We start from the raw sequence: 12,520 nt of genomic DNA on the forward strand, positions 1-12,520 counted from the left end.
TATAGATAAAAAGATCAAAACTAGCCATTTAAATCCTGCCTCAGTTTTTGTAGCAAATCTTAAAAAGAATATTCAACATAAAAATGTAAACACATCTGCAGATATTTTCCTATAGCAGAACATCTTTATCACCTCATCATAACCGGACTTGAAGGCTTTCATTTTTCTCCCAGTGCAGACATCACAGGCCACATCTTCAGGTCCAGCTTGGAGTCCAGTCTTCTTCAGCTCCTCCACTAAATCTGCTTACATGGTGCTTTCCATCAGGACATGTCTCGATGTGAAAGTCTGTCTGCACTGAGGGCAGCTATAGATTTTCTTCCCTTCATCCCAGAAGGGTTTTAATACCATTCATGCAGTAGCTGTGTCCACAGGGAATAGTCACCGGATCCTTCAGTAGATCCAAACAGATCAAAATAGAGAATCTTATTTCGTCCATCTGATTTCCTTGCTGCACTATTTCACTTGTTTTCAGTGACTTTTGAACAAATAGCTGAGAGTACATTTTAATGTGCAGCCTCAGAAGGCGAACTCATGTTACATATGAAACAGGACATAAATAGGCATTATATCTGAAACAAATTAAAACAATGCTTTGAACACACTTCAGATCTGAAAAGGGAAAAAAACAGCTGGAATTTCCATCACTAGCCCTGTGGTGTTCAGGTGTATAATGTGGTGTGGAGGTGTGTATGCAGCAGCACTGAGGTCCTCAGCTGATTTTAATTTCAAATATGTGTCTTGGGCGTAACTTTGTTTATGGCAGCCTGTGTGATTCATGCTGTATTCACCTTGCACGCTAAGGTGCTGGCCAATTAAATCACCAGGAAGGCCGATGAACGCCCGCCAGGCTGCATGAAGTTTGATTAAAATCTGCTGCAGAACATAACTGTGAATTCTGACAGCCAATTTCACATGTTAGTGTTTCAGTCACTAAAGACTGGCAGTAAATGGAAATGTCAAATGATTCATTACAAGGAGCTGCCAACTTTAGAGGTTAATCGTGACAAATCTTTTCCTTCACTCAGGTTAGCTAGTAGATTGCGGCTCAAGCAGTGAACACATGTTATCTCTATTCGGACTTTCCCAAGTGTTCTTTATTTTTGCTCTTGCTGTTTTCTTTTAAGCAGCTTTAATCTTGTCCCAGCTGTGGTTCAGGTGGTACAATTGGTACCAGTCACAGGGTCAGTGGATTGGTCCACAGTTTCCTCCAGCCCACATGCCAAAGTATCCTTGGACAAGACACTGAACCCCAAGTCCATCAGCGTGTGTGAATGTTGGCTAAAGCCCTCAGGCACAGATAGAAGTGCTGCATGAATGTGTGTGACTGGGTACATGAGACATGTAGCAGAAAGTGCTGTGAGTAGACAGGACCTATGCAAGTACGACATCATTTACAAACAACCAACACTTTTCATTTTCACTTTTTTTCACTTTCATTGTGTTTTTATTTTGCCAGGGTGCATGCCTTATTTTCTCTCATCCAGTGTTATGTTGAATTATTCATCATTCAGTCTTACGTGGAGTTCAGGTCCAGAGATAATAATTGAGGCCAAACGCCACTTTTAAGATATAGGGTATAAAACTTTATTTTTAAATAAAAAGGGCAGTGATGCTAAACCAGCCTTTAGTTATGCTGCTATCTCCTTAAATCTAGTGTTGCTAGCTATTTCCCAGGCTAACTGCTGCTCAGTTCCCCAAAACAAACAACCACTGAAAAGTTAAAAATGTGCTCTAATGAAATGATCAGTTTGGCTGGACTCTCTGCTGTTGCAATAAAGTAATAATGTCTTAACATCCATCCATCCAGGGTTTCTGGAGATGAGAGGATTTAGAGGTTAGCAGTGAAATAGCTCGATAAAGGAGAATCCATGTTCTAGTATTTCTGAAACAAACAAACAAAAACATGGAAAACCATCCAAACTTTGTATGACATGTAAGGAAAGTTGTGTCTGGTCATTTATTTCTTTGTTGTAAAAATGCTTCTTGACAACAAATCTTATGTCAGTTTAGCTAATATGACATATGTAGTAGCAAATAATAAATAAATAATAACCTGTGGTATGCTTACACTTGATCTACATGCAACTATACAAACATGTCAGGATTATTATATTGACTGCTTGATCTACTGCAGTGACAACACTGAGGCCTCAAACCTGTCACGATCCTGGATCATTGACCCAGCGTTTTCAGTTTTCTTGTGTTTTGATGTCATTTTGTATTATGTTTCATGTTTAAGTCGTCTTTGGTTAAGTTGATTCTCTAGTGCCGAGGTTGTCCCTGTTTAGATGTGTATTAGTTAGTATTTCCCCCCTTGTGTCTTTGCCCTCTGTGTCTCCCTCTGTGTGGCTGTGATTGTCTTTGTTGTGAGTTCTTGCTTCCCTCATGTTTCCTTCTGTTGCTCTTCCTGTCATGTGATCCATGTTTCCCCAGTCATGTTCTCTGGGGCTGTGTCCAAATTCAAGGGTATCATGCTTCGAAGGACCTGACCTACCCGGTCCACATAAGGCGGGTCCTTCGAAGGCCGGGTAGGCCGGAAGTGAGCTGCTGTGAAATTGGACAGTCTTCTAGCCTTCAGTAAAGTCTGCACTCACTTCTGTGTTTTTCCGGTCGCTAGCGCCAAAGCATGACAACTTTAAAATGGACCCAGAAATGTCGCAGTGACTGAATGATTGCTGGTCATTTGTGCACATTTACTATATTATATAAAATATGTAAACCAAATCTCTGTGAAACTTATAGAAGAACATTTTCTATTTCTGTTTATTTTCTATTATTCATTTGATCCTGTAACTTATTTGTGTGCATAAATGGCCCTGGAGTGTCCTCAGGGAGAGAGGGAATTAGGACAGGAAGCAAATCAATACAACACAACAACTCTTAGTAACTGCATTTATTAACTTGTGTTCTTAAGGATTATCTTCTTGATATCACACATACATACTTTGTATTTTTAAGATATCCCATTTCCTTCTGGCCTGCAGGGGGTGACTTTCCCCTGCAGGCTCATCTTCTCCAGAATTGTCCTGATCACACACAGCAAATAAGAGACAAGAGAAAATTGTACAACCACCAGATGGCGAAAGAGTCCCACTGCAACTTTAAGCCATGAAGGATGTGTCTTGATGTTTGCTTGTGATAAATCTGCTTTATGTGAGTCTTTTTCAGAGAGTAACAGTAATATGTCTGATTATATGTCTTTAATCAGTAAAGTCTCGCTTTGCTAGAAATAAATAAATCAATAATAAAATTGTAAACATGCAGCTGTATGTTAGAAGTCAAAGGGTCCTTAAGTCTTCTGTAAATTGACGGGGATCAAATGAAGGACACAAGTATCTGTTCTTACTCTAATAAATGCTGCTTTAATATCCAACAGACTATTTTCCTTCCTCATCAGCAGTAAACAGCTCGACTGCGTCTGTGCATTTGTGTCCTCCATACTTGTTTCCACAGACATCTCAGGCTTGATGCCACGATGCAGTGTAGAAACCTGACAACCCTCTGACTCATGTTCAAATGTTCAAGGACATTTCTCAGGATCATGTATGACCCCTTTTTGACATTTGGACTTTCATTAATAATATTTGTGTTTCTGAGTCATTTTTGTGGAGACTTCTGTCCACCGTAGTGTCCAAATGAAGCCTGAAGCTTTTCTTCACCCTCTTGTCAGATGGTCAGCAACAAAACTCTGTTCCAACCAATGTCTGACAAGAGATGAGACACAGCAGCTGAGCAAATGATCATTTCATGCTGAAGACATCCTCAGACAGAATTAAATACATACATAAACACAGCCTGGTGCCAATAACACAGCTAATGACACTGCTGTATCACTGGCTTTACTGATTAAAGACCATATCTGAAGGAAATCTTTGAACACAACAGAAAGTGACCTTTTAAACCTGCGACACTGATGCTGCATTCAAGGACCATTAAAAACATTTGAAAGGACTTAAGAACATGAAGAAAATGTGACTTGTTTCTCTGTAATGAAGCTGTTTTAGTGAAGAAAGTTGAAAGGTCACAGAGCGACTGCTGAATCTTCTGCTCTAAACATGAACTCTGAACTTTGTGATGCTTCAGGAGGAAAACTGCTTCAGTTATTCTCTCAGATTAGTTTCATATTTTCTGCATCAGATTTGAGTGAGATCCTGGAATGAAGACAGAAGAAAAGACTTTGTTCAAAGTTTGATTTATAGTCAAACCTTCCAGTTTATTCACACAATAAAACATCAACACAATATATGAATTCATTCATTAAAAATCACAGTTTTTCCTCATTTGTTTGATGATTTTGACAAAAACAAACACAAACACACACACATGGTCTGCCATACTCAGAAAGAGAAATGTCGACATTTTTCAAGACAAATATTCCAGAAACATTTAGAGGATAGAGAAGTTTACATTTTCATGTGGAGAAATATTTTAGTAAATCAAAATGATGATGAGCAGTGATAGCCTCCATAAACAGTCACAGGAAAGATCTCCTTTAAAAACTCAGAAACATCAAGAGAACAACTAGAAGATGTGGAGGTACCACCCATAATGTTTGACTGACAGCTGATCTCTGTGCAGAAATGATGGAGAGCAAATAAAATGAAACTAAAACACAGATTTAAACCCACAATATGAAAGACTTCAGTCTATTTCACTTTAATCAACTCAGATGTGGCTCCACAATCATATTCATAATTATAGTAAAGCCAAAGTCCAGCATAGAGCGGCTGAGTGAATGTGGTCTGGACTCTGTGGAGGAGAGTCATGGTTTCAGAGACGCTGTAGAAGGACAAAATACCTGCTCTGTGATCCAGGTACACTCCTACTCTGGAGGAACAAGGACCTGAGACAGGAGTTTGGATGTTGTTGTGCCAAAATGTATAACTGTTGTTGTAATACTCTAATGACCAAGATTTGTCATTAAGTCCAAATCCACATTCATTACCCCCTCCTTCTCTGCTGATATTCTTGTATGCGACTGCTACACAAACTCCCCCTCTCCACTCCACCTCCCAGTAACAACGTCCAGTCAGACTCTCTCTACTCAGGACCTGATATCGTACAGTGAATCTGTCTGGATGATCAGAATAAGACTGTTGTTGATTCATTAATGTTGCTTTTCTGTTCCCCTCTGATAATAACAGCTGTTTGTGTGCTGTGTTTGGATCCAGTGTGATTTCACATGAATATTTTAAGAATCCAGCTCTGGTCTTTGGCTCTGGTGGATCTGACAGTAAAACATCCACTTCAGTGACTGTCAGTGAGATGTTTGTCCATTCCTCTCTCAGAATGTCCTGTAGTTTATCTCTGACCTCTGACACAGCTGCTGTCACATCCTCAAAGTAGCTCAGAGGACGGATATTGATGCTGGATGAGTCTGTAGACTCACTGAGTGCTGACAGTGAGGGGTAGTTGTGTAGAAACTGGATGTGATCCTCTGTGTGTGAGAGCTGCTTCAGCTCAGCATCTTTCCTCTTCAGCTCAGTGATCTCCTGCTCCAGCTTCTCCTGAAGCTCTTTGACTCGACTCACTTCAGTTTCCTGCTGGGATCTGATCTGCTGCTTCACATCAGAGCTTCTTTTCTGGATGAGATGGATCAGCTCAGTGAAGATCTTCTCACTGTGCTCCACTGTTTGATCAGCAGACTGATTTATGGCCTCCACCTCCTGCTGAAGCAGCTTCACATCTTTCTCTCTGTCCTGGATTCTCTGCTGGATGTTTTGTCGACTCACCTCCAGCTCTCTCTGCCTCTCAGTCCTTTCTGCTGCAGCTGAGACTGTGTCGTGGCCTTTATGTTCATCCACAGAGCAGAGATAACAGATACTCTGCTGATCAGTACGGCAGAACATCTTCATCACCTCATCATGACGAGAGCAGATGTTCTCCTGGAGCTTCTTGGAGGGCTCCACCAGCTTGTGTTTCTTTAATGGAGCCACATCATAATGAGGCTGAAGGTGTTTCTTACAGTAAGATGCCAGACAGACTAAACAGGACTTGAATGCTTTCATTTTTCTCCCAGTGCAGACATCACAGGCCACATCTTCAGGTCCAGCATAGCAGTGATCAGCAGGAGCAGCTTGGAGTCCAGTCTTCTTCAGCTCCTCCACTAAATCTGCTAACATGGTGCTTTTCACCAGGACAGGCCTCGCTGTGAAAGTCCTCCGGCACTGAGGGCAGCTGTAGACTTTCTTCTTTTCCTCTTCATCCCAGAAGCTTTTAATACAGTTCATGCAGTAGCTGTGTCCACAGGGAATAGTCACCGGATCCTTCAGTAGATCCAAACAGACTGAACAGCAGATTTTTGTTTGATCCATTTGATTCATGTGCTGTGCCGTTTCACCGTCTCTCAGTGACTGTCAGACAGTTTCACTTCCTCTGAACACAAACAACCTCTGTGCTCTGAAGGGAAACAGATCTCTGCTCTTGTTCACCTCCTACAGGAAATGAGGCTCACCAGCAACTGCATTTACACCATGTTGTTTAGACCCATCCTGACACAGACACATCTGTGAAGGGAGGCACTAAAGAAATATTCTTACAGAGCGACCAAGAGCCAATCACATGACGCAGGGTGTGGTATGTTTGGTTACAGCATGCAGTAACAAGTCTGACCCAGGCAAACTGGTTTAACTGGCAGCAAGCTTGATTTCTTGATTATTTATTTTTTAAATGGTAAAATATATGTAAAACTATTTAAAAAACAAATACAGATAGTGTTCTAATTCTACATTCTTTAGTAATGTTTCCTGTGTACCTCCATGGATTTCGAAGCAATACATTAATATGTGCTTTATATGCAGACACTCAAATATAACTCAACATTCACACTGAAGATACACAGTAGACATAAGAATCAGTTTTCATGCCCTTTGTTTATTCTTTCATTTAAAATCTTTGTGGTAAAGATCATCATAATTACCCATTAACTTTCATGTACATCTTAAATGTTTCACTACACTGTTGGCAGCAAAGATTACACCGCAAAGCCGATTAAACTAGAAGCTAAACGACTCTTCAGTCCTCTTTTGGAAGCAGTCTTTAAATGACAAGCATTAACTTTTGTCATAAACTGTATAACCACCAGATGGCGATATTAGCTTGTAAGTAATAAAACGGCATCAAAACAAACCTCTAGTCCGACCTGAGACCCAGCTCCTGATCGAATGATTATTTCATGGTGAGGAGATCCTCAGACAAAATGAACTTAAATACAGATTAATAACAGTTTGCTAAAGATGGAAACTCACTGCAAGGACAGAGAACTGCGTTTTTTTCACTTTAACATTTTTGTTTTCACATTGAACTTGAACATTTTTCTGTTATTTTGCAAATTCTCCTATTTTATATATTTAAATAGAAAACTGAGGAGAAATTCTTTGGTAAGTTAAATATTTTTTGGCAATAAAACTTTTTTTTGAGGGCAAAGCCAAATATTCATCCAATTTCACCACCTGAGAAACATCCCCATAGCAAACAGGTTTCACAAATTCACATTTCTCAAAAACCTCCCAAAAGTCTTTACACGTCTCTTCTGTTAATCAGTGTCCAAAAGTAAATCGACACTTTTAAGGTGTATTGCTACTCTCAAGTGTCAGTGAAATATTTAATCTAATTTTACATGTTTTTGTTTTATGAAAGTATGTTTTGTGACCTTCAGTAACTCCATATTGTGGACAAAACCTCCACCAACAGCAGGGAACAGTTTCAATAATTTAACACTGTCTTGGTCATGATGTGCTGTGCAGCAGACAGAGGCATAAACCCAATATGCAGATACTCAGATGTAGAAGTGAACCTAAAAGGCAGCTTTATTGCTGGGCTTGCAGGAAACCATAGTGCAAAGAACTTCACTAGGAAGCTAGACTACAACACAGACAAGACACACAGCAAGCGTGAGCTCCTGGCAAGGGCTGTATCCCAATAAAGTAGGCAGCCTTAACGGTCCTCAAGGTCCGCGTACTCAAAGACCGCTAAGACCGGAAGTGCGAGGCTTGTAGGCTTGTTAAAGCCTCCGTCGCGCTGCCCAGGTTGCCTAGCAACCATGATACTAACAGCTGGAAACGTTTCATTCAGCTTTGTTTGACAGAAATGAAGGAGAAGATATTTTGTTCATTTGTTTCTACATGAGCTCTGTGTGATTTAATAAGTATCTGAGGCTGAGACCACAGGACTGTAAAACATGATTGTTGGGCTTCATTTCTGTACTGAACGGTCATTTTAAGATTAGCTAGTAAATAACAATTAGCTAATGTTGTTCATGAGACTAAAGTCATCTCACTTTGGTAATGTAAATATAATATAGCCAATATTAAAGTTATTATATTAATCATTATTAGTTATTACAGCAGTGAGTTTGAACTCTGTGTCAAATACTGAGCTTCAGTAAAGATTCAAGTTGCAGTTATTTATATTTCCTATCACCTTAAATATTCACTCAAAGACAAGTATCTTTGACAGTGTATATATAGATGTATCATATAAGAGACAAATATTGTTCGTTTAATATGTTGGCATGACTAAATGTGGCTCAGCTACACTGAAAAAAAGGGACTGGCCATCTCTTGGATTTATGTAAGCATCTTGCATGTATTTAACACAATTGCCTCATGTTTTAAAGTTAAATGTAACTATATAGTGTAAAAACTACATGATATGCAGAAAGGGTGTATTAAATTGTTCATATCATGTTCAGGTGAAGTAAGTCAATAAGATAGCAACGTTAAATCTCGTGAAACCACGCGTGATTTCATCTCGCGGGCTTTGGATCGTGGTTTAAAAAAGGCATCCATCTCAGTCAAGTCGAGCAGCCAACTCTACGTTTTTGGTATGTCTTGATTTTTTGAATTAATATTTACCATATTTCAGCCAAATGTAGTTAAACGTCTAGAGTGTCGCCATGTAACATGCTAAAAAAGAGCCGTTAGCTTATTTGCTGTTTTATCTGTTGTCAAAGAATTGGCGCTTTTTCATTTGAATTTGTCTTTGGCACAAGAGCCGTAATATCACATTAAACCTAATTACGAGGCACTCATAACCTAATTTGGTTTTCTGTGTGAATAGATTTGTCAACTGACTCTTCAGTTACATTGTGTATTTACTGCACCGTGGTGTTAGTGAGATTTTGGACATTGAACAGCTTTAGCTAATATCATCAGCGGCATTATGCTAGCTTACATCCCTACCCCTCCTGCCCTCACCTGCTGTCCTTTTGTTTTTGTTTTTTTTGCTGCACATTGAGAGACGACCTCTATTCTGCATTTCACCAGGAGTCAGCTGATGGATTGTGGGTTCAAGGTGTTATGGTAAGAAAGTATATTCTATTTTCGTTTCTGTAACTTAATTATAATAGGTTTTTTATAATTATTAGGTGCATGCATACTCACCCTATTAATACAACTGAGAAATCCAAAATCTGCCATAGGTTTAACCTGTATGTATTGTCAGAAAGGTGATTACTGGACTCGCATTAATGCACACTTGAACTGAAATGAGGTTGTAACTTGTGGGTTGTTGGGTTGCAAATCAGAAACAAACATCTTTGGATTTTTTTTAATCCCATAAGATCTGGAAACACAGTTTTTATTCAACAAAACATTACTGATTAACCAAGCACAGTGCCTGCTGTTATTTCAAAATAATTTTATGTCATTTCAGATGAAATGCAGCATTCCAGTGCATCCCAACCATGCCTTTACAGTCAAGGTTTCTGACGGAGCTGAGTTTCTCTCTGACAGTCTGCTGAAAGTGTTTGCAAAGTGATCGGGGGAACAGGGCACAAAGCTAAAGGATGTAGCTGCCATGATGACAGTAAGAACTTTAAAATTCTTTAACTACAAAGTGTATATGTATTGCATTAGGTCAGTAAAAGATTTTTATGCTGCATCCATTGAAACAGTCAACTATTACCTGTGAGTAATGATTCCACTAAAAGGATGCCATAATTTTCGTCATGCATTTACTGGCCCACTGAGAAAAATTTATCTTTTTGTTAAAAATAAATGTTCTGGAAACTATATATCCATAAAGTTGATGTCAAACAGGAACTTTTGATATTGCTTTGTAGATGCTGGTGTTGCATGTTGACTGGTTTAAGTTTTGGTCTGGGATCATTTTCTTCTGTGCTACTGAAAAGTTCACAAATCTTTGTTTTCTTTGTTATAATACTCAAGGATGACATTAATGCTCGGAGTCCCTCATCAAAGTGCTCCGCATCTGTGTGAAAGACAATTGCAACATCTTGGTGCAGGAGTTCATGGTGAGTGTTTTATGAGTAGATTGTGGCTTTGCAACATTTAAAAATGCATTTAGTTATCCACTTGATCCTCATTGGACTGGTTAGGACCAGTAGTCCTCTTTAATAATTTGAAGTTCACATGAGGCCTGGTAGTGAACTCGGCCGCCGGCCCTTGAGGCCCCACCCCTGTATTAGGGGTCACATCAGTGTGAAAAAAACTTTAAATTTGTCATTCTAATGAACAAAGGAAAATCCCACCAGTATTTACATTAGCTTTTGTTTGAAAAAAAAAAAAAAAGACCAACTGACCAACAGCTAACCAAATTGTGGGGCTGAAAGTCTAAATTCTAACATCTTCTGAGTGACATAACCTGGATTTCTGATGGGCCGGTGTCTTTCTAACAAAAACTAATGTAAAATTATGTTTTTCACCCTCTCTTAGAAACTCTGTTAGACCATGAATGGCAGCATGGCAGGCCACTCTTTGGCTATAGCTATTTACTATGTTGCTTGCATTGGTTTAAATTACTCTAACATTAGAACTGGTAGATTCAAAAGAGATGAGTTTAAAAAGGAATCTTAAAGAAATGTTTTGTGTTTAACCAGGACTTGACTGAGGCCACTGCACAGATTGAGAAAACCACAATGAACATCTGTCTCCAGAGATGCACCAGGCAATGACTTTTCTGATGTTGTTCTTCAAGATCTGGATAACGTGACCTTTGCAGTAGCCATGCTGTTTGGACCTTTTTTATTCCTTCAACATGAGTTACCCATCACAACTCTGCTACACTTTTGAGGTGATTCAAAGGGTGGTAATGGAGTTGGATGCAACTCAGCTCTCAAGAAAAGCTCACAACTAAGACAAAACTGCTCCTGCAACGAAGCTCACTGTTATGCATGTGAGGTGACCAGCTCTAGGTGAGAGGACATTTAAATCTCACACTTGTTCTGCTGCATTTTTGAAGCTCAATTCCAGGAACGGATCGCAGGGTTCATTTTTATATACTCTGCAACTGCCATGAGGACGAGCTGTTTTTTGTTGTTGTTTGTTTTTCCTTTTGCTCTGTACAAGTTCTGTTTGTCTGTTTGGCAGCATTTTTAAATTTCTCTTTGTATTTTTTCTTTCTTTTACTAGTGAAGAGATGTAGCGTGAACAGTTATGCAGTCTAAATATCCCATATGGGTCGTGTGAAATGGTATTTTCAATTTCATTCAGTTGAAGTAAAGAACGTTGAATATTTCTAAGTGTGCTGTTTTGAACCAAGATGTCACAGTATGATCAGTGCTGTAATTTTTGACAGTCACTGTATCAATGTTATTTTTGCATCTCTTGAATAAAGTTTTTGACCTGCAGGTGCTAATTTCTTTAGTTATTGGGGTAAAATGGGTAGTGTTAATAGGAAGGTGTTTGCCAATTCAGTAACCTAATTTAATGTTAATGGAAACTAACATTACCTCAAATTGTTTAGTTATAATTGTTGTTTAACTGAATCTTGACGTCAGAGGCCTTAAATAGAATGTTTTGTATTGTTCTTTCCCAACATTTTTCAAAAGAAACAGTCTAATTTCTTTGCTGCGATTGATTCCAGAGAACACGGAAGAACTGACATTATTTAACTGTTGATTTATATAGATTCAGTAGAGGAGTAATGTCAGTTTAATTCTTTACCTACTGCAGTGAAATTAGACATGTTGTTTTGAAAGGTTACTGGTGGATGCCAGCAACCATCTTGGAAGAGAACAATACAATCTGTTATAAGGCCTCCATTTGAAAATTGTGTATTTGATACTAGAATATAATAGCAAAATGTAATTTGAAGATAACATGTAGTATTTAAGTGACCAAGTAGTATTGGGTAAAAGTTATTGAATGGTGTTGGGATAAAGTGAGAAAATTGTGAAGGATTAAAATATTTCAAGAGCTCAAATTACTTCATCAAAACATGTTTAAGTCACATTTTATCAACACAAATTGCACAGGTTTATTGAACATGAATAAATTGTGTTAATTTAACTCAATTGTTTAAGTTGCTGCCAAAGCAAAACATCTGTGTGCAACAAATGTCCACCATTGAATTAAGTAAATCCAACAACATATTTTTTTCAGTGTATAGGAGACAGAAAACGAACAAAATAAAGCAGCAAGTGATGCACACTGAGACTCAGACATGTAAGCTTGATACTGGGGAATAAACAGACCTGGAGACAAAAGGACAAAACACAGATGATAGAGAGACAGAGAGATGACAACAGGAGAGACTAAAGACAACACAAAGATGA

The 12,520-nt window shown here is 38.7% G+C and overlaps 1 protein-coding gene and 1 long non-coding RNA gene across 2 annotated transcripts; one reads left to right on the forward strand and one right to left on the reverse strand.

Annotated features, from left to right (window-relative positions):
- Positions 1-4,179: 4,179 nt before the first annotated feature.
- Positions 4,180-6,373, reverse strand: LOC113010428 (tripartite motif-containing protein 16-like). The gene has a single exon (XM_080292590.1). The coding sequence runs from the start codon at positions 6,324-6,326 to the stop codon at positions 4,650-4,652; it is 1,677 nt and encodes a 558-aa protein (XP_080148716.1). The 5' UTR covers positions 6,327-6,373; the 3' UTR covers positions 4,180-4,649.
- A 2,153-nt stretch (positions 6,374-8,526) lies between these two features.
- On the forward strand, positions 8,527-11,593 carry LOC145421693 (uncharacterized). Its single transcript, XR_013903048.1, has 4 exons — positions 8,527-9,305; positions 9,658-9,810; positions 10,173-10,258; positions 10,844-11,593. It is a non-coding gene; the product is annotated as an uncharacterized LOC145421693 (long non-coding RNA).
- The last annotated feature ends 927 nt before the right edge of the window (positions 11,594-12,520 follow it).

Source organism: Astatotilapia calliptera, chromosome 18 (assembly GCF_964374335.1).
Source record: "Astatotilapia calliptera chromosome 18, fAstCal68.1, whole genome shotgun sequence".
NCBI lineage: Eukaryota > Metazoa > Chordata > Actinopteri > Cichliformes > Cichlidae > Astatotilapia > Astatotilapia calliptera.

Bases quoted from the DNA above. Each gene is read 5' to 3' on its own strand.
- LOC113010428 (XM_080292590.1), bottom strand. From the start codon at position 6,326: ATGAATCAAATGGATCAAACAAAAATCTGCTGTTCAGTCTGTTTGGAT.